General features: G+C 46.3%; 1 protein-coding gene across 1 annotated transcript in view; it reads left to right on the top strand.

Moving 5' to 3' along the window:
• Positions 1 to 22833, top strand: part of CAMK2A (calcium/calmodulin-dependent protein kinase II alpha) — a 186853-nt gene that overhangs the window by 120106 nt on the left and 43914 nt on the right. The window contains exons 5-8 of the mRNA XM_015426573.1: positions 3909 to 3974; positions 6097 to 6169; positions 15282 to 15384; positions 21883 to 21966. Coding sequence (XP_015282059.1) covers positions 3909 to 3974; positions 6097 to 6169; positions 15282 to 15384; positions 21883 to 21966 — 326 coding nt within the window. The remainder of the gene's footprint in view (positions 1 to 3908; positions 3975 to 6096; positions 6170 to 15281; positions 15385 to 21882; positions 21967 to 22833) is intronic.

Genomic DNA, 22833 nt, shown 5'->3' with positions numbered 1-22833 from the left:
CTTTCATAAAGAGTAAACTATTGTCTTTCTCTAGCCTCTGGTGAGCCACCATTGATGGATCTTAGGAACAAGCTAGACAGGAGGTTGGAGATCCATGATCCTGTTTCTTTAAATTTATTTTAAAAGTAGCCACAGTGTACAGAATCCCAAATGGCTCAGGAGCATGGTGCTAGGGCTTCCTCTCTCCATTCATTCTTTTGCCACTCCCAACAAAGCTGCAGAAAGGGAAACGTTGACTTAGCATGAATTTCTGTTCCCAGCAGTGTTTTCCCTAAGCTGAGTTAGTGTGAGCTAGCTCACAGTATTTTAGCCTCCGGCTCACAGCTTTTTGTCTCGGCTCAGGAAGGATGGCTCCAGAGCAAACTAATTTATGCAATAGCCAAATCACTCACTCACAACTTTAATGCCAGTAGCTCACAAAGTAGAATTTCTGCTCACAGGACTCCACAGCTTAGAGGGAACATAGGTTCCCAGTGGTTCTGAAGTTGGGATACCGGCAAAAAGAACAAAAATGATGAAATATCAAAGCAGACCACCTCACCCTGGAACCACAGTTTTATCTTCTTGTTGGTATATTCAGCACAGTTTTGTTCCAAGCTTAGTCACTTCAAATATAGTGGGATGATCTTCATTGTCTTTGGTTTTTGGTTTTGCTTTTCTCAAAAATTATCATAGTTTGTCACATTTCAGTTTATTGTAACCTATTCTGACTATTTGGCTGGATTTTATAGTTATAGGATAGGATGGCAAATCTGCTTGGGGGGTATTTCAGAAATAAGACCAAAGGAGTCCTGATCACCTTGGGAGTCAGGCCGGTCATATGATACCTTGGATGGGTGATGGGAAGATGGGCAAATATTTATCTAGGGCTTATGGGGGTTCTTGGCAGCCCTGGGATGGAACATTTTCAGATTCTGGGCTTAATCTGGGAGTTGAGGGAAGCCCCCATCCCCACCTGTAACCCAAAGGGGGTGCTTTCCCCATCAGTGAACCACTGAGAATGGAGATTTGTGGCATTTTTTTTTCTTTCACCCTGCTGGAAAAAAATTACTTTACATATGCCCAGGAAAATGGCATGGAGGGGACAGGAGTTAACCCCTTTATACAACATAATGATCCCAATCCAATTCAGTCTACCCCCCCCCCCATGTTTAAAAAAAATGTAAAGAGGTGAGAAATATGATTACGGATCTGTCCACTTTGGCTCTTCCTGGTTTGTAAGATATGTCAGCTCTGTTGAGACAGTAGCTGCTAAGAAGATTAGATTTTACACAGTGTTTTGCGGCATCCAATTTAAGAGAATTAGCATAGCTCTTTATGCAGATCAGCCCTTCAAGCTCCTTAGAGCAACAATTAGCATATTTAACATGGGGCCTCTGGAGGGTCAGCTGCTCCTGTACTGTTCTCAGACTTCTTTTTAAAGAACATGCTTAGTGCTGCAGGTTTTCTGCCCTGCTCCTCTGAGACACAGTAGACTGGCAATTAAGTAATCATAAATACATCTCCCACAATCTCCTCTTCCTTGCTTAGCTGCTCTTCTTCCAAGTCCCTCCTCTGCTACCCTGGGTGTAAAACTGCAGTGGAAGTGCAGCATCAGAAGAATGCGGAGGAGGCATGTGATTAGGGTGGTAAGGAAGTGGCGGGGTCCGTAAGTGGGAGGAGATAAACATTCCTCATGCATTTAAATAATGTCCCCTATGCCTTGGGTTTTAAGCTGACAAGATATTGTGGTAGACACCTTTGCAGTTCCCTCCAAACAGCCAATCCTGTGGTCTGTTGTGTAAGACAAAAGGAGGAAGCGCTGGGGCCAGTGCAAGCTGTGGTATCACAATGATAGAGCAAAATGCACCTGGTATTTTTGGCCACTGTGTGACAGAGTGTTGGACTGGATGGGCCTTTGGCCTGATCCAACATTGGCGTCTCTTATGTTCTTATGTAATGTCACGGACATTGCAGTGCAGTGGCAATTCACAAAGAAGCATTCAAGCTGGTCCTGTACACTGACCTGGTTCCTTGACAGAATGGCAGGGCAATGTCCTAGATCAGGGTCCCCAACCTTTTTGAGCCTCCAAGCATCTTTGGAATTCTGACACATGGTGGTGGACACAGCCACAGAATGGCTGCCACAAAATGGCTGCTGCAGGAGGTGCAGCCAGCCACAAAATGGCTGCCATGGCTTCCTTTCATTCACACAGTGAAGATTCTTGTGCTGTGGCCCAGAAAAATCTGCACAGAGAATCAAATCTCCAATGGCCAGTCAGAAGTCTTGCTGGGCAAAATCCCCACCTGGCACCTCCCATTTTCTTGGCAGGCACCAGGAAAGGTGTTGGTGGACACCATGATAGTGCCCATGGACGATATACCAGGGACCCCTATGCTAGATAGCAGCACTATATAAGACCTGGCATGAATAAAGGTGTGAATTTCTTTTTGGCGTGTAACACAGATTCACACTGGTCTGATTGTGGATTCCTGCTTCAATCATGAAGCTATCTGCATTTGTCTTAGGGTTGCCAGGTCTTACCTGGCTGCTGTTGGGGGGCTCCAGTCCTCTGTCTGGGAGTCTTTGGTGCGTGTACAAAGTCTGCACACCACAATTATATCACCCAGAAGTGATATCATTGCACTAAGGCATGTCATGCAGGGGACGTTCTAGCATTTGGGAGAAAATTCTATGGTCACCATAGACTTTTTACCCAAATGCTAGAGTGTCCCCCACATGATGTGCCCAGTGCAATGACATCACCTCCGGGTGACATCTTCACACCAGTCATGTCGGGCACACCCAGGCCCGTAGCAAGGATTTTGTGGCTTGTGGGGCCAATTTTTTTTCTGGTGGGGCTGAAGTTCTCAGAGAAGAAAGAAAAGCCATTTAGCCAATAGAAAGCTGTTACCAGGATCGATCTCTAAACTGCAAACTGTCAACGCCTTTAGATGACAGTGCTCAGCTGCTGCAAGTTAATCACTTCTGCCAGCCTAAGCTACAATTCTGATAACAAGCCAGCAGGTGGGGGTGATGACTTCTATATTTGAGAAAGCTAAAACATAGGCAGCAAAACTGTCTTAAAGGAGACCAGTTTCTTGACTGAGTTAGAAGGGATCCTAGAGGCCACCTACTCCAACCCCCTTGCTTAGTGCAGGAATTAGTCAACTATAGCACCCCACTCTGCTTAAAGGAGCACACACCTTTAAAAGTGATTTTAAATTATTAGAAAAAGCCTTTACTGGAGAAATTCTTGTGGGGCTGTGCCATTAAGAAAGGAGATGGAGCCCCCAAAAGCCCCATCATAGCTACGGGCCTGGGTGTACCAGAGCTCTTTGGGGACAGGGCTCCCCTACCAGCCAGCTGGGTGGTGGATGGGAGCCCCCCAAAATGGGGGAAACCCCACCCCCATTTGGGGGGATGGCAACCCTAGTTCATCTGGGAGCAGGGCTGTGTAAAGAACTGAATCTGGTTGGTTGGCCTTGTGTCAGTCCACCTTGGAATGCTTTTTCAAGCATATAAAATTTGGGTTTAAAAAAGTACAAAATAAATGTTTGGTTAGCTTGAGGAGAGAAAAAGGCAGGGGGTCTGCCTACCTGAAACATGGAGTCAAGCAGAAGAGGCAATCTCCATGCAAGCGCAGCTCATCCTGTAGTAGCACTAGTACAACCTGCACCTAGTTTTATTTGCAAGTTCATCTGTTTGCTGCTGAAGTTAAACATAGACAAAGGATAGTAGCAGAGTGGTGGCACTAACTGTAATTCAATCCACGTCAGTTGGACCAGAGATTAATTCCCATAGATCCTTGTACAATGCTGCACTGACAAATAATTGTACCAAGAAAAGGCGGGAGGATTTACACGCGGTGGTGACAATATTATATCACTGTAATACTGGAGCTGATTGTTCTTTAATTTCTTTGCAGGGTCACAGGTGGGGAGCTGTTTGAGGATATTGTAGCCAGAGAATACTACAGTGAAGCAGATGCCAGGTGAGTATGAGAAGCTAAAAATGCTCAGAAACAGTCAGACAAAGCTTGGTCTCTGATATTTGTAAAACAGGGCTGTGAGCCTGCTATGGCACCACTGAACAAATTCTTGCATTGCTTCATTTCTCCATTGCATCTACCTGCTCCCTTAGTTACAACTACATTATGATATTTTTATTTATTTTTAAAATTTATATCCTGCCCTTCCCAAATGGGCTCAGGGCGGGTAACATCAAAGCATATAACAATAAAAAACAGTTAACACAATTAATCTAAAAACAATTAAGACCATAAACAGATAGTTTTAGAGGGTAGCAGTAGAGAAAGGGAGCTTTGACTCTTGAAAACTCATACTCCAAAAACGTTGGTGGCAGGGGTCGTTTCGTAGAAAAAGAGCTAGGGGAACTCATTAGCATAACTCATTAACATATGCCACACCCCCTGACATCACCGGAAGTGTGTCATAAGGCCACACCCCCTGACATCACTGGAAGTGTGTCATAAGCACTCAGCACCGGCGGTGGACCTGCAAGGCCGACGGGAATGCAAGGAAGCCCCGCGAAGGCCCCCCGCCCCCAACGGTCCCGGCCGCTGCCGGCCTTGTGGCTCCACTGCCAAGCCCCATGAGGAGCCCGGCGGTGGACCTGCAAGGCCGGTGGGAGTGCGAGGAAGCCCCACAAAGCCCCCCCGGCCCCCAACGGTCCCAGCTGCCGTTGGCGGCCTTGCGACTCCATTCCCATCAGGGGCCCAGTGGTGGACCTGCAAGGCCAGCGGGAGTGTGAGGAAGCCCCGCCAAGGCCCTCCCTGGCCCCAGACAGGCAGGGGTGGGGAGAGGCGGGGAGGAAGCAACTTACCCTCCCTCTTCTCCTGCCTCCTCCTGGCTGAATGAGGGACAGAAGCGGGGCAGCCGGAAGCAGGGGGCGGGGCTTCGTCATGTGCCCCGCCCCCGCACCTCACCGAGGGGAATGGCGATCCCCCGCGATTCCCCCCCGAATTGACCTCTGGTTGGTGGTCTGTAAGTTGCTACTGGACTGGAATCTAACTACAGTATGAGACAGTATTGCAAGAGGGTTTTGTTTCACTTTTATTTCTGGTGATGTGTGACTGTAAATCTTTGCTTAGGGTTCTCATTCAATTAGGAGGAAGAAGACATCCACTAATCCTGATCATAAAGGGTGTATTTGCTATTATTTGAAGATGTTTTGGTTTGCACTGGTTTCAATTGTATTGCATTCTAAATTTTCAAAGCAAGTTAAATTTCCCACCTTTTAGTTTAGGCTTGAGCACAGTTTTGGATTTGTGGAGAATGGTGAGTAGGTGGTTACTGTGTGAGACAAATTTTGTTCCTCTAGTTTGCAGAGCTGGCTTAGGAGATATCTGCTGGTACATCTGGTAAAACAATTCGCTGCCATTCAAAAAATTAAAGATGTCCAACCCAAACTTTGAAATTAGTTCAGCTGGATTTAAAATCACAGCCTGAGTCTTACAGGCGAAATTATCATCTTAATTTCCCTTCAAATAGCTTTTATTAAATTTCCTGTATACCAAGAATATTATAGCCAATTACTTTGTTTACATTTTTGAAGGATGCTAATAGAGTAATTTCATTTGCAGACAGCTGTTTTGTCTGTTCTAGCACCTGGGTCCTCATTTTCTGTTTTCCACATGCCTGCAATATGATGTGTATGTTTTATCAAACTATCATGGAGAAAATCTACTAATATGGAAACAGTGGATTTTACTTTTACCATTCCATCCACTGCACTCATTTCCGTATAAAACTGATCAAGTTGTTTTTGCTCATTATCTTCAGCAATCTTGCAATCTCATAAAGAAACTGGCAGTGTTCCATTCCTGGTTTTCACCAGAGGAGTCTGAATGACTCTAAGGAGTTCCCTAGTAGAGTCTCAGGGGCAATCAGATTTATTCTTTTGTTTTCCATCCTGCAGCAAACCAGAATATGTAAGGCTCTGAGCCATTCTCCAACATTGGCAGCAGGCAAAAGGCAATGGGCTTATGGAAGCTGTGGGCAAAATGTAAATTTAAAAGATGGAATTGTTAAACATTCAACCTCCACTGAACTCCCTACCCCATACATGGCATTGACAATGTTCCTTCTCCCTAGCCACTGCATCCAGCAAATCCTGGAAGCTGTTTTACATTGCCATCAGATGGGTGTAGTGCATCGGGACTTAAAGGTAAAAGATTGGAGATCTAGAACATCCCTCTGGTTATGTTTTATGCATGAAGATTGGATACTTTTACTCTAAAATTCCTTTATCTAACAAAAAACTGTGGATAATTAATTATGGGATATCTTTCCCAGAGATAGAATGGCTCAGTGGCTGAAGCACTTGACCTTCTGTCTCAGGGCAAAGCTATGTTTATGTATAGTTACATGGTCGTTTTCATGTTTACAATGAAGCTATCAAGGTTGCAATTTAAAGGAGACAACTGCTGTGGGGTAGAAGGAGCTATTTAACCTTTTGTCTTCATACCATTTTCCCACTAAAATTACCACCCCTAAGCTGTTTTTATCTCCATGGTCCAGTGGAATATCTGGGAGCTTTCCCAAGCAAAGTGAAAAGGACCTGGATGTGTGCGTGCACGCATGCTCCTGCACGTGTGACTGCATCTTCTTAAATATTATAGCAACAGTGGTTGCATTCTGTTTTAAAAGTTGGTAAAATCATGGAACTATCTGTAATGTAGACTTCTGTGCTAATATTTGTGGATTCATGGGACACTTGGCCTGGTTCTCACTGATATAGTAAACCTGTATCTGGGCTGTACCTTTTCAGACTATAGGTGAGGATAATGTAATTGAATACTTAAGCAAAAAAAACAACAACTTCCATATGTAACCCTTGTAGTCTTAAAAGGGTCAGATTGGTGGTCACAGAATTGTGGATGCCCCATTCAAAACCTTGTCTCTATGGATGGGCACGAACCAATAAATGTACCATGATTCATGCTGTCCCAGTCCAGGAGCCTCGGGATGAGGACCCCACCCCCCAGGGACACCCTGACCAGGCTACTCACCCGGGCAACAGCAGAAGAGCAAGGCAGTGACGACATCACAATGACCGATGGGACCACAACGTGACGCCTCGCAGTGGGAAGCCCCGGGGGGAAATGACCAGCACCGACCCAAGGAGAAGTGGCCACACCGGCAGGGCACGGCCACGCGGTCGGGTGCCTTGGAGCTCTATCCTGGGAAGCAGCAAAGCAGAGGCTGCTGAGGAAGGGCTAAGGGCGTGTGCGATTGTGAAGCTATGCCACTGCACCAGCGGCGCAGCCCCCGGGCCGACAGGACCGTTGCTGGCACACCTACAGCCCCACCTGGGAAAGCCAGAAGGCGTCCGTGCTTATCAAGGGGGGCAGGGCCAGACCAGGAATAGGGGAGGTGGGGATTACAGGCGGCACTGGGAGTGGGGCAGGGGATGAAAGGAGAGAGAAATGGACGGGACGGGGAGGAGGATAGTGCGAAGGAACAACAAGATGGAGAGAGAGGGAGAAAGACAGGACCCTAGGTGCTCAGCGCACGTTCGCAGAGGGACCTACGGGGTGACCATAACCTTGTCCCCTGCTTATCTGAGGCCCCTCTGCAACCTCCTCCTTTACAAACCCTTTCCAACTCCCAGGGCCGATGCCACGGTCACGAGCGGGTCGACTCCAGGGCCCCACACCAAATTTGACACATGCATGAACCAGGCTGGTTCCTGGTTTGTGAACCAGGGCTTCGGGAGAAAATGTCTTCCACAGTTTGCCACGTGAACCTCCATGTTTTTCGTGGAGGTTCATGGGATGGTTTGTGCGGGCTCCAAAGGCATTTAAATATCTTCAGAGCTTACCTCCGGGGCCAGCAGACTGACAGGAAGTGAGATCCGAAGGCAATAGAGATCAGTTTACCTGTATAGAATGGCCACTTTGGATGAGGGACTCTATTACATTATACCCCACTGAAGTCCCTCCTCTCCCCAGTTCCCCCTCAGGCTCCACCTCCAAAATCTCCAGGTATTTCCCAACCCAGAGCTGGCAACCTTACACATTATATATGCCAACTGGTTTAAAGAGTCATTCCTTCTCCCCAGGAGACCTCTGGGAAGTTGGAACTATAGCTCTGTGTTCATGTGTGTGTGTGTATGTGGGTGGGTGCTAGGGATCTGTAATTTTAAATTTTCAGATCTCTCACTGAATTATACTTCCCAGAATTTGTCAAGGGAATCAATTATAGTCAGGGCTTTTTTTGTAGAAAAAGCCCAGCAGGAACTCATTAGCATAACAGGCCACACCCAACAGCATAAACTCATTAGCATATTAGGCCACACCCTGATAGTGCAGCTCATTAGCATGTTAAGCCATACCCCATGCCTTTCCTTGGCTTCCCCGGGCACCCTGCAGCTGCAGGGAGCCTGAGTAAGCCCCCCCTTGAAGGGAAGGGAAGGCAGTTTAAACTGCCTTCCCTTGGTTTGCCCAGGCGCCCACAGTTGTGGGGAGCCTGGGCAAGCTGGCCCTTGGACAGGCCAGGGAAGGCACAGGGAGGCATTTAAATGCCTCCTCGATCCTTCCAGGGGCCCCCTGGCCTGCCCGCCTCAGAGTCACCGGGGGGGGGTCGCTCTCCAGGCCTTCCCTCTGTAGCCATGCACACAGAGGTTTTGGCTGTAGTGGGCGTGGCCAACTCTGAAGCCAGCCGGAACTCCGTTCCTGGGCGTTCCTGCCCAAAAATAGCCCTGGTTATAGTAAAACTGGAATAAAACCAGTATAATTTATTTATTTATTTGTTTTATTACATTTTTATCATGCCCTCCCCGCCGTGGCAGGCTCAGGGCGGCTTACAATATGTACCAATAAATAAATAATTTTGTAATCTAGTGGCCATCTGCAGTGCCATCTGGGTTGGAAGGGCAGTGCGTGGTGTGCCCTCTGGGCCTTATTGTTTGTGGTCTTGACAGGCCTCTGTCCTGAGAGAAGGAGTTCAGATCACTGGTGCTCTTTTTCCTCTCTCCACGCGGCTTTTCCCTCCAGTGTGCTGGGGTAGGTCCTACTTAGCCTGAGTCTCTGGTAATTTTTGGATATTTGGGATTGGAACCAGGGAGGGTGGGGTTTGGGAAGGGGATAGTGTTGTCAACCTCCAAGAGGGTCTAGTAATAAATAAATATACACTGCAAAAACCTTTTAGCAATAACATTCAATACATACAGATTCCTAACTACCTGTCATTCTAAAGGAGTACTCCGTCCATGAATGTTAGCTGCATAATGTATCTTTTGTAGGACTGGCAAAAAGCATCCATACAAGAAGGCTGTCCCACTTTTTGGAAGACTTAATGCAAGGAGAAGTGGACTTATAATTCTAGAAACTCCCATTGGGGCTTGACTTTTAAAACACTGATGCAAATTTGTTTGGTAGTTAGGAATCTGTATGTATTGAATGTTATTGCTTATTGAATGTAATGAATATTTATACCTGACTAGGATGAAATAATGATACACTATGCACTTTACTAAATGATGACCATAAATAGAACACATTAGTTTGCTAAAAGGAAGCCTTTCCTTGGCTTCCCCTTTGTTGGGCCAGGTCATGAAGCAGTGTATATTTATTTGTTACTAGACTCTCCTAACACTGCAGCTCGGGCTGCTTCAACCTCCAAGTGGGGCCTGGTGATCCCCCAGAATTACAACTGATCTCCAGATGACAGAGATTTGTTCACATAGAGAAAATGGCTACTTTAGAGGGTGGACTCTATGGCATTATATCCTGCAGAGGTCCTTCCCCTCTTCAGAGAGCCAGTTTGGTGTAGTGGTTAAGTGTGTGGACTCTAATCTTGGAGAACCGGGTTTGATTCCCCACTCCTCCACTCACAGCTGGTTGATGACCTTGGGCAAGCCATAGTTCTGTCAGAAAAGAGCAGTTTCTGTCAGAGCTCTCTCAGCCCCACCTACCTCACAGGGTGTCTGTTGTGGGGAGGGGAAGGGAAATGAGTTCGTAAGCCACTCTGAGACTCTGAGTGGAGGGTGGGGTATAAATCCAATCTCCTCCTCCTCCTCTTCTTCTTCAAGCCCCGCCCTCCCCAGGATCCACCTCTAAAATCTCCAGATATATCACAAACAGGAGTTGGCAACCCAAGAAGGGGAGGTGCCTTCCTACAAAGGAAGAATTCAGTACTTGGGGGTTGTGGACACAGGGATAGAATGTGCAAGCAAGTCCCAGTGATGTGACCTCTTTCCTACCATATTGGTTCCTCCACTGATAATTTGCAGGAAAAGCACCAACCCAATATAAGATCTAGTACAGAGGTGTCAAACTCATTTGGAGAGCTGGATCTGACATAAATGTCACTTTGTCAGGCTGGCCATGTGTGCCATAAAATGTAATGCCAGGTACCGGAGATATAAACTTTATAAAGGACCCAGGCAAACCAAATTAATGACATTTTTTAAAAATTCAAAATACCAACCTTCTTAAAGCATGAACAATCTTACAGTATTTCCTCAAAGTATCTCCCTGATGCCTACCCGCTCACTTCCACCGCCTGTTACTCATTAGCACTTGGACAGTATACAGGGACATAATGCACACGCTCTGTCATCTGGCAATAAAGGTAATGGCCAGTTGCTCATGGGCTAGATAAGAGTCCTGGACCAGATGGATCTGGCCCATGGGCCATAGGTTGACACTCCGATCTAGTAATTTCCCATGAAAGAAGCTGGTTTCACATCTCCATTTAAAAGCATTGGTCATTCAGACATACAAAACAGTTGCAACCTATTTGCACTCATACTGCAAACACTCCAGGTACTACCTGGGAATCAATAGGGGCTGGCACTAGTTGGTCTGCTGTGCATGCAGTTTGTTTTGGGATTACTGAGCCAGTTAGCTGTTTCCATGCTGGCTACTGCAACTGAAATAGTCATATTAATAACATTGCTGAATGGGATAGTAGAGTCAGGCAGCATAGCACAGAAGAAACTCTGATGCTTCTTCATTATCGTTGCTCTAAGCCTTGTCAGTCATTGTCAGTCTAACTCAATCTAAGCAGAGGTGTCAAAATCTGCATAAATGTCACTTTGTTGGGCCAGGTCATGTGTGCCATAAAATGTAATACCAGGTACTGGAGATATAAACTTTATCAAGGACACAGGCAAACCTAATCAATGATATATATATATATATTTACTCAGAATACAAACAAAAGCAATTGATTCCTGGGAGTGAAAGCAATTGATTTACTGGGGAACCCACACAAGCCTCAATAAATGTATTTAATCACATGCAAGACTAGGTTTCTTCCAAGGGATACCTTACATTTCCATACAAATTTGTTACTTTTTGTCAGGGGTCATTTCGTAGAAAAAGAGCTAGGGGAACTCATTAGCATAACTCATTAGCATATGCCACACCCCCTGACATCAGGGGCCCGGCAGTGGACCTGCAAGGCCAGCGGGAGTGCGAGGAGGCCACGCCAAGGCCCTCCCTGGCCCCAGGCAGGCAGGGGTGGGGAGAGGCGGGGAGGAAGCAACTTACCCTCCCTCTTCTCTTGCCTCCTCCTGGCTGAATGAGGGCTGGAAGCGGGGCGGCCGGAAGCAGGGGGCGGGGCTTCGTCATGTGCCCCGCCCCCCTGCACCTCACCCGGGGGAACTGCGTTCCCCCCCGAAATGACCTCTGCTTTTTTTATACATAATACTTTTAGAAGATGGGTTATCTTCCTTGTGATTAAATAAAGTAATTTTACAGCCAACACCCCCCCCAACCCCATATGCCCAACCTCAGCAGACGAGCATGGCTACAATCCTTCTCTCACTCTTTGTTTCCTGTCTTCCCCATACTACCTCTGAGGATCTCAAGGAGGCACACTGGACTTCCCCCGTCCGCTACACCATTCCCACCAACAATAACAACCATGTGAGGTGGTCCAGGCTAAGCAACTGGTCCAAGTTGATCCAGACAACAGGGTCCTGGCTCAGAACGGGGGGGGGGGTTGAACCTGGCTATCCAAGATCCCCCCACTTGATGAAGAGGCTGCTTCCCAAGCCTTTAGGGAGGCATTTTGTCCCCCCATGACAGCTTTTTCCTCATGGTCTGAGAACAGGTTGGTGAAGAGAAGTGAGGTCACCATCCCTCCCCAACTCCGACACTGACTCTGCCTCCCAGCTCTGTGCTGCTTAGATGAGCCACAGCAACATCGGCACCCCTTTTCCCCTTCACTCCTCCACTCACTTCCAAGGCTGGAATGTCTTTCCCCTCTGAATGGCATGCACAAGACAGCCCAATTGCCTCCCAATCCACGCACCAGCCCTCCTCCTCCTCTCTCCCTTGCTGGCCTCATCCCCTCATCAGCAAACCACTGCTCTGCCCACTCTCACCCACTCTCACCAACCCCCCCCCCATGGTTGTTGTTTGGTAGAGCCACTGGCTGCTTGGCTCTGCCCCCCCCACCCATTAGTGGCTTTGCCAGTCCTTGCTGAGCTATGGTCAGAGGCAGCTGAGCTATGGTCCTCTTTCTCCACCTTCACTGTCATCCCCCCCACACTATGTTACCTCAACCTCTTAGTCCTGTCCCTGGCCGTTTCCTTTCTATTCCTTGACAGCTTCAACCACACACACCCCTCACCACATGTGCTTTCTCACCTGCTCACCCTCCCCAGCAGCCTTCTGCCTTCCCTCCCTCGTACCATTTGCTCATGGGCCAGATAAGAGCCCTGGTCGGGCTGGTTCTGGCCCACAGGCCACATGTTTGACACCCCTGACTAAGAGATGATAGGCCCCAAATTGCAGCTGGCCACTCCAGCAGCTTGCTATGGGATGTCAGAAATCACCTTAAATAAATACCTTTTTAACTGAACATGAAACTGCTCTACATCTGAGCTGATTGCATAACATCTGAAAGCACTTGATAACCTCAAAGTGCCTGTTAGCCTAATGGTTTCCCAGAGACAATGCCCTAAATAAACAGCCGCTCTTAGTTAAGGAGAAAGGTTTCCAGCATCATAAATTCAGCACTTTCGTTTTTAGCAAGAGAAGGGCTAACTAGAGACTAATTTGTATCTTGAGGAAAGTCATTGTTGTGGGGAGCAGCTCCAGAATGGTTGTTATAAGACTTCGCATGCGTTATGGGGTTGCCCTGAATCTGAAATGCCAAAATAACCTACTTTTAAGGCCCTGTCCACACAAGGGGTTTTGGGCCGGGAGTGGGCCGGATTGGGGCTGGAGCAAACGGGCGCGATCCCACTGCAACATCTGGGCAGCGTTGCGCACCCGTCCCCGATCCGGCCCTTCCCCCGAAAAAACGCATCAAAAATGAACCACCTACTGAGGTGGTTCATCCACGACGGCCGCATCAACGCCGGCCATGGGATTGCCGGCCCGACTTTCTGCCGGTGCATCCCCGGCTCCTGCCTGAACTGCGCATGCTCAGACATGCGCAGTTCGGCAGTCTCCCGTTCCCCTCCATCGCTTCCCCTGGCATCTGATCGTGCCGGGGAGGGAATGCGCCACGGCTCAGGGGATCAATGTGATCCTGCCGTGGCGTGTTTCTTTTGGTGCGGCTTTCAGAAGCCGCGCTTCAGCACGTCCCTTTCCGCCCCATGTGGCAGGGGCCAAAGAGAGAACTTAACTATATCCTGTGATAAATACAGGAGCAGCCCATTAAACAATGTTAGAGAGTCCAAATGCATGACACTTCTCCACTTAAGAGAAGAAGAAAACCATACTGTAGGCCAGGAATGAGACAGGAGCTTTTCAGAACATAACTTTTAAAGCCACCAACTGTTCTAATTTAGACTTTTTCCTAGCATGAAGTTTCAGATGTGTATAGATCCACAAACTTGACAGTGTAAAGTGCTTAAGTTGCAGTATTAATATCTGGATGATGGCTATGCATTTAAACTGACTCTCCTTGTTTATAAATTAATGAGTTTGGGGAATGGTAGAATTTGGAGGGCAGCATAACTATGAGAGTCTGTGGGGTTTTTTTTCCTGCTTCCCCACAGCATAATGGTGCATTGTACATCTCTCAGGGTTTCTCTGGCTTTCGCCAATCTTTCTCATATCTACTTTGCTGTGCAGTTTGGGGAAATATTGCAGTAAACCCTGGATGGCTGCCATGTAGGGTTGTCAGGCCCAGTCTGGTAACCAATGGAAAACCTGGGAGGAGGGATGGGGAGCCAGGCAGCAATGGTGTGATGTCTCTTTTGGGGAAAACCCAGAAGTGATGTCAGTCCTCTCCAACAATTTCTAGAGAGGACTGACATCAATTCCTGGTCTTCTTGGAAGTGACATCATGCCATAGGCCTATCTTTTTAAAAATATTGTTCTCCTGCTGTTGTTTGGAGCAGCTGCGGGAAACAGGACCTGAGAGCAAGGTATTTACCATCCCCATTGTGGGGATGGCATTCCTACTGCTGTGATGGTGGGAAAGTTTGCATTTTCCCACCCATATGTCTGGTGGCCTTCCTCCCACCAGCAGGAGGCTTTTTCAAAATCAGCAACTGAATATCAGTATATCGATATAGTGCTATAACAATATGTGCATCACATTCTCTGAATTTCCAGTTTCCATTTTTAAAAAAAATAAGTTCCTGACCCCTTTATCTGAAAAAAAAGGGGGGGAGAGGCATATCTCTGTAATTAAAGGGGATAGGGAATTCTTTTAAATGAAAAGCTGAGATTCAGAGAACGTGACACACACAAGGAAGAAGGAATGGCCACTGCTGAAAGACTGGGTGGGGAAACTTGTCCTGTAGAAGCCCCGCTGCTATGCTACATTGGCAGCTGCAGCAGCAATGGGGAAACTGCATAAAACGTGCCCTGTGTGGAAACAAACTATCTTGTTCTGCCTTATACAACAAGGGATCTGGTGTAACATGTCTGGGAGACATGTGATTACAGAACTGCTTTTTAATAATAATCTTTATTGCATTAGCAAGAAAGCCATAGCAACTGTACAGAAACTGCTTTTTTAAATAACAATACATTTCATTCAATGAGACAAGCTTAATTTTCTACCAGCCTTCCACCTGGTGATCAAGATGTCTTCAAATATTCGGTTTGGCTCAAATTAATTAGGTAACATGAAATACATTTGCTTAATCGTATGTGTGACTTTGTCATTGCAGAAACTGACAGTCGCTTGAGTGCACATTAAAAGGACATGCACATGTGTGTGTGAAGGGGCACATATTCTTCTAAGACAGAGGCTGCAGCTTCTGTCAGTACCTTGGTCACTTGCACATGCCATTGCACTTTGTTTTCTTCATCTTCTCATCTCCTTATTGAATGCTGATTGGTCTCTTTTTCCTCCTATAGCCGGAGAACCTTCTACTGGCATCCAAACTGAAGGGAGCTGCTGTTAAATTGGCTGACTTTGGACTTGCCATTGAAGTGGAAGGAGAGCAACAGGCTTGGTTTGGTGAGTGGAGGAACTGGGCTTTGAAGTGTATCCCCTCACAGCATCTTGTTTCTGTTCGTGTAGCAGGATGTAGCTGCTCTGAACACTTCATGAATCTCAAAACCCAAAGAAAGGGTTTTCTGAACTTCTGATGCATTAGCTGAACACCAGAGCACGGAAACAAAGTGCATAACGATTATTTTCATGCAGAGTAGGAATTCAGATGTGGACTAGTTTGAAAGAAAACCATACCAAATCCTTCTTTCATTCTATACTTAATTGTCCCTGAGCAAATATTTGGTTACAGTCCTAAATATGTTGGAGCTGCAATTTTTAGGCTCATAGCTTTAGGCCTTATCTGCTTTATATTTTTGCTATGGATCACTGCCTACTTGAGCCATATGAAAGATATGTCTGATCTGCACTGTTTCCATTTAAGCAGCTGAGAAGCTATTTACATAGTGTTAATGGAAATTCAGTAACCTTCCTATTTCACCATACCATCCTTCAAAAGTGTTTTGTGGATTACTACCTATTGGTAGACTTTGCTTTCCTTGGTACCTAATAGGCATGGACATGTGTGCAACGTGCATGTATCCCCCCATTTGTGCTATTCCTAGTTCACAATGTGAGGTTATAATACAAAAGAAAGAAAATATTTTGTTTATATTGTGCATAATTGCACAATCTTGCAAAGCTGCTGTGTGAGTCCTTTGAAAATAATAGAGCTGAAAATAATAGAGCAAATGCAGAAAGCTAGAGGTACAAAGAGTCATTGTACTTCTAAATCAGTGCAATAAAACCACACTAGATAAAAACAAGGTAACCTACGGTAAATACTCCACATTATGTGGATTATGACCAAGATAAATTTAATGAGTTTATTACCATATCGGGTCCAGAAGACACCTGTATTTTAGACATATATCCATGTGAATGAGACCCACTTTTCATTAAGGCCCATATTCACTATGGGAAAGTCTGGGTGTAACAAAGAAAACCCTTTCCCCCACCTCCCATTCTTATGTTAAAAAGAACTGCTGGTCTGGGTTTTACACCTAGCTTAAGGGGATAGCCCATATAAACAATGGTGATGAGACGTCTGTGCAAATTTAAAAGAAACACTGAGATCTGGATATACCTATGCTTAAAGGCACTATTAAGTATTCACAGTAATGCCAGGCATGTCAAATAGCACCAAATACTAGAATGCTCACATTAAAGAGCAAATATCCCACATGCCAGTTTCTAAACATCTGGCAAGCCAATAATTGAAAAGATAAATTGAGGGGGTGCATATGATGTCATGGTAGATGAGATCTAAAGCCACTAAACAAATATAGGGAGGCGGGATAAGAACATAAGAGAAGCCAATGTTGGATCAGGCTAATGGCCCATCCAGTCTAACACTCTGTCACACAGTGGCCAAAAATACCAGGTGCCATCAGGAGGTCCATCAGTGGGGCCAGGACACTGTTGCCCCCCACCCAGCACCAAGAATACAGTGCATCACTTGCCCCAGACTGAGAGTTCCTATCTACACCTTGTGGCTAATAGCCACTAATGGACCTCTGCTTCATATGTTTATCTAATTCCCTCTTGAAGCCGTCCATGCTTGTAGCCGCCACCAACTCCTGTGTGGTGGCGGCAGTCCGTGTGTTAATCACTCTTTGGGTGAAGAAGTACTTCCTTTTATCTGTTCTAACCCGACTGCTCAGCAATTTCATTGAGTGTCCACAAGTTCGTGTATTGTGAGAAAGGGAGAAAAGTACTTCTTTCTCTACCTACTCTATCCCATGCATAATCTTATAAACCTCGATCATGTCACCCCTTAGCCGGCATTTCTCCAGGCTAAAGAGCCCCGTTTTAACCTTTCTTCATAGGGAAAGTGTTCCAACCCTTTTATCATTCTAGTTGCCCTTTTCTGCACTTTTTCCAATGCTATAATATCCTTTCTGAGGTGTGGTGACCAGAACTGTACACAGTACTCCAAATGAGGTCGCACCATTGATTTATACAGGGGCATTATGATCATTATCTGTCTGCTGGGGGTCTGAGGCAGTGACCCAAGCAGTAATGCAGGCAGAGATCTAGAGAAGAGAACAGAGAGGCATTTTATGTAAAGCAGGAATGGGAAGTTTTAGTGGCTCTACATGGGGCGTGTGGGGAAGGTGTGAGGTATCACCAGAAATGCACACTGCAAGGTAGATTTTGGCCTCAGTTATCAGCCTGAAATTGAAACAAAAGATTTTTTTTCTTGGACTTGAAGATGGGGCAGGGATAGAGAGGAAGAGCTTTTAGCTAATATGAAACTAGGTTTTTGTTAGCATGAATGTCAAAGTAATAAGATCTTTTAGGTCTAAATGCAGTTTTATTAATTTCTGCGAGGTCCAGATTATTGATGTGAGACCAGACGGAAGGGTGCTGTCAGACAGCATTTGTCTCCCAGGGAGCACAATGACATTAAAGTAGGTGTACATGTGACTGTATCTCTTCTCTACAGCCTTTGTCTTGGAGATGCTCCAAAGCTCATTTTTGTGACCTCATGTAACTAGGGGAGAAGAGCTGGTTCTGGCACCAAGTTGGAGGGCATAGACAAAGGTCTGCAGATTGGAGGCTTGATGGCAACAATCTAATCATAGTTGAATTAATAGTATACAAGAAGGAAGCAAATTATTTATGGATGGGTGCACTAAAGGCTTTATATCAAGAATATGTATCAAAAAGCCCAGGGATCATATCTATCTAATTTTTAATTCACCCTTTCTCCAACGAGCTCATGTTGGTATACAGGAACCTTCCCTTTTCTGTTTTATCCACAACAACCTTGTTAGATAGGTTAGGCTGGTGGTCCCTGGCCCGAGGGATATCCAGCGGTCCTTGACCAGAGACAGGGCATTTTCTGCCCTGGCTCCAACCTGATGGAACTCTCTGCTGAACAACATCCATACCCTGGGGGACCTAATGCAGTTCCACAGGATCTGTAAGGCAGAGGTGTTCTGCCAGAATTTTAGTTGAGGACAGCTAGGGTTGCCAGGTCCTTACTGTTTTTTTAGTGGGGGCAAGAGGCTCCCAGTCCGGGAGTTTTGTGCAGGCACACATAGTGCACTCACACCACGATGACATCACCTGAAGTATGATACCACAGAGTTTTCAGGCTGAATGCTAGAGTGCCCCCCCCAGTGATGTGCCTGGCATGATGACATCACCTCTGGGTGACATCATTGCGCAGAACACATTGGCCCGCTCCAAGCACTTTGGAGGTGGGGCTCCCCCTGCTGGCTGATCCAAGCCAGTGGGTTGGGAGCTGCTAGAGTGGGCAACCCCCCCCCCCGGGGGGGGATCTGGCATCTCTAAGTACAGCAGTGGTTCCATCTGTCTGGCACTCCCAGCCCTTGCCATTCCCTGCCTTCCCCCGTGAAGGAGTAGCACAACTGGAAGTTCTAAGCATCATCTATGAGGCTGATCGTTCTGTTTTTATTGTATTTTTATTATTTCAATTATATATTTATTCTATTCTATTGTTGTACACTACCCTGAGCCGTGTCTTTACAGGGGAGGGTGGTTTAAAAATCCAATTAAATAAATAAATAAATAAAATAAAGACTGAGGCAGGGTTGCCAGCTCTGGGTTAGGAAATACCTGGAGATTTTGGGGGTGGAGCCTGAGAAGAGCAGGGGAGGTGAGGAACTTCAATAGCACGTAATGCCTTAGAGCCAGTTTGGTGTAGTGGTTAAGTGCGCGGACTCTAATCTGGGAGAACCGTGTTTGATTCCCCACTCCTCCACTGGCACCTGGCTGGATGGCCTTGGGCAAGCCATAGTTCTGATAAGAGCTGTTCTTGAAAAAGAGCAGTTTCTGTCAAGAGCTCTCTCAGCCCCACCTACCTCACAGGGTGTCTGTTGTGGGGAGGGGAAGGGAAAGGAGTTTGTAAGCCTCTTTGAGACACCTTTGGGTAGTGAAGGGCGGAGTGTAAATCCAATCTCCTCCTCCTCCTCCTCCTCCTCCACATTCCAAAGTGGCCGTTTTCTTCAGGTGAACTGATTTCTGTTGCCTGGAGATCAGTTGTAATCTCAGGAAGTTTGCAACCCTAGACAAGATCAATTGGCCCACTTCATGGCTGAGTGGTGACTGGAGCCAAGATCCCCGAAATACTTGTCCAATACCCTTACCACGCTGGATCTCTACTCCTCATAGAACATCTATGTAGCTAATGAGGATTTGGTATTGTTGCAATTTTATTTAATTATGATGTTTTAACTGTTTTAACATATTGTCTGTAAGCCGCCCTGAGCCTGCCTTGGCAGGGAGGGCAGGGTACAAATTAGAGGAATAAATAAAAATAAATAAAAATAAATGTCATATATTTCACAGCATTCTTATTCCCCAGCTATGGCAGTAGGTGTTAAAGACTCACAAACCAGAGCTAGGGGACAAGCTGTGATTTCTGTGTTTCCCTGAGTTCGCTACATGATTTTAAAGGGACTAGTTCTTAGGGTTTCTGTGCAGAGGTGGTCTAGTGCTAGCTGTGTAGAGGGAAGGCCAGCCTAGGCATAGGAACTTGATCCTTCAGCCTCTTCTTCCCCCTGGGGTGTGTGTGTGTGTGTCAATCCTCCCTGCACACTGCAGAGGCTTCAGGCAAAGAGGGTCATCCTCCTTCCATCAGAAGAAGGTTACCAACCTCCAGGTAGTGGCTGGAGATTTCCTGAAATTACAATTGATCTCCAGGAGATACAGATCAGTTCACCTGGAGAAAATAGCTACCTTGGAAGGTGGACTCTATGGCATTGTACCCTGCTGAGATCCTTCTCCTCCCCAAACGTCACCTTCCTCCGGTTCCATTCCCAAAAGTCTCCAGGTATTTCCCAACCCAGATCTGGCAACCCTATCAGGTAAGGAAACAAGACAAAACTGGGGCCAATATAGAACCAATAATACACTCTAAACCATGAGTAGTATGCTAGATACAATTGCTTTATACTAGATAGTTACTATAAAGTATACAAAATACTTTATAGTAACTGTTAAAATATCCTGCAGAGGCACTGCTCCATTGAGCTCTGAATGGTTTCACATTTTGTATATGCTCAACAATTGTCTTACTGAAGGTAATGTATTTCATCTGCTCTCTGTGGCCTATAAATTTAATCTTTCATGCAAAAGATACAAGAATTGGGAATAGTTAAATATACCAAACATTGGCCCTGTCCATATGAGCCCATTTGGGCCGGGAACGGGACGGAACGGGGGCGGAGCAAACGGGCGCGATCCCACCTCAACATCTGGGGAGCGTGCCGTCTCCGTCCCTGATCCGTCCCAAATGCCAATACCGCGCCGTAAAAAAGAACCACCTATCTAGGTGGTTGCATCCATTGGAGCGCCTCAAGCCGGGCTGTGGAATCGGCGGCGCGTCCTTGCGCCGCCACATCCCGGCCCCCGGCCAAACTGCGCATGCTTGAGCATGCGCAGTTCGGCAGCCTCCCCCTCCCATCGGACTTTTCCTCCCCGGCATCTGATCGTGCCAGGGAGCGATGCGCCGCAGCTCAGGGGATCCGTGGGATCCCGCCGCGGCGTCTCAAGTTTGGAGCGGCTCTGAGTAGCCGTGTTTCAGCCGTCCCGTGTGGCAGGGGCCATTGTAATCCAATTATTCCATCGCAACCTTAAAAAGTAACTCACCTTCATTTAGGAAGTGTATAGCTCCCCAACTTAGTAAGTTTGTGTTAGCTAATATATCTACTTAAGCACTATTAAATGTTTCTTTAACTTTACTTCCCCTGGTGTGCAAGGCTTTTTGTTGAGTCACTTCATTAAAACTCAGAAAAGCCTACTTGGGTGCTAGCTGTGGTTCAATTGTTGCGTGATAACTTGCAGTTACAAATGCAAGTTAATTAGGTCAATGTGACACATTGCTATTGTATCTTTGAAATTTAGTCACAGCTGTTAAGGGAACAATTTGTACTTTTTCAAGCTATAACTACAATTTGCTGATTTATATTAGAAAAGGAATACAGCTCAGTAGTTGAGCACAGTTATTTGCATGCAAAAGGTCACAGTTCAGTCCTTATCTCCAGCTAAATGGATCTGGTGTACATTCAAATATTCATTTAGTTTCTGTATTTATATCATTTGTATCTTGCTCCTCTTCCAAGGACCTCAGGGCAGCATACAGTATGTTACTAGTTTTATCCTTACAAGAACTTTGTGAACTAGGTGACCAAGGTCACAAATTGGCCTGTAGCACAGTCATGGATATAAAAATGCTTTGTGTTTTCTAGAGTTTGGCTTATGCCCCTTTTCATGTAGGTTCTGTGAATTGTGTTTTCCTTTGCTTTTCTTATTCACTACTTTGTTTATTCACTGCTTTGCTTATTCACAACTAAGTGTGGCAATTGTAAAATCAAGGCAAATTGGGTTTGGCTTATAGTGGCATACATCTGGGAATGTCACTGAAGCTTAGAGCTTCTGACTCTTCTGGTAGCAGTGGTTTAACTTGTTGCATATTATCACTATTTATCTCAGGTTTTGCTGGCACTCCAGGTTACCTTTCCCCAGAAGTCCTCCGAAAAGACCCTTATGGCAAAGCTGTGGACTTGTGGGCATGTGGTAAGTGAGACTGTTTGAAACATCACTGTGTACTAGATGCAGACTTGTGGAAAAGGAGAAAGAGATCACTGTGATTCAACAACTGTATTTTTCATTATATTTCTGCTCATAATGCAGAAGATGGTTGTCAAGCCTCATTACATAAATTATTTGCAGTACTAGGTAGAGAAAACCAAAAGGGCCACACCAGTTACCACAGAAAAAACAGGCAAATAGTTCTACTAGGTTTAATATTAAACTAGTAGCAAAGCTTGTTGTAAAAGACATACAGCGAGCTCTAGAAAGATTGCGGCTTCGCCCTCCTCCTTGGCCACCTTCTCCTGCATGGTCCTGGCCCCCATCTGTTTGCAGCCTGCCCAGCCACCTGCACTTGGCCGTGGCTGATGACGCCCGCTGTGGGGACGCCATAGTCGGCCTCAGCCTCCTCAGCCTCCACCTGCCGGAGTGTCTGGCCCGTTCTTCGCCTCCCCGCACAGTGAGGCCAAGATGCTGGGCAGCATTTCTGTGTGCTCACAGCTTGGCCAGCTACCTGCTCCTGGCTGTGGACAACCGCTGTGGCACCGCCATCATCAGCCTCAACCTCCTCAGCCTCTGCCTGCTGGAGTATCCGTTGCATCCCTCGGCTCCCAGCACACTGAGGCCGAGACACTGGCTGCCACTTCTGTGGGCGGGACTCTGAGAACGCAGCCAATGGAGTGGGGCACCTTCGGAGTGACAGCTCAGGGATCCAACTGATTTGGGAGCGTATGGAACATTGCCACTCTAAAACAGAATTATATATAAGGAAAGATACTGGGTTCTAGATGCATTGCAGTGATCAGCTCAGGTTTATGAAGTGATTTCAGCAGAACACAAGACAAGACTCCA

This window comes from Gekko japonicus, unplaced genomic scaffold (genome assembly GCF_001447785.1).
Source record: "Gekko japonicus isolate JY-2015 unplaced genomic scaffold, Gekko_japonicus_V1.1 scaffold1447, whole genome shotgun sequence".
NCBI lineage: Eukaryota > Metazoa > Chordata > Lepidosauria > Squamata > Gekkonidae > Gekko > Gekko japonicus.
The sequence above is the reverse complement of the archived record's forward strand: the minus strand, read 5'-3'. Positions and strand labels throughout refer to the sequence as shown.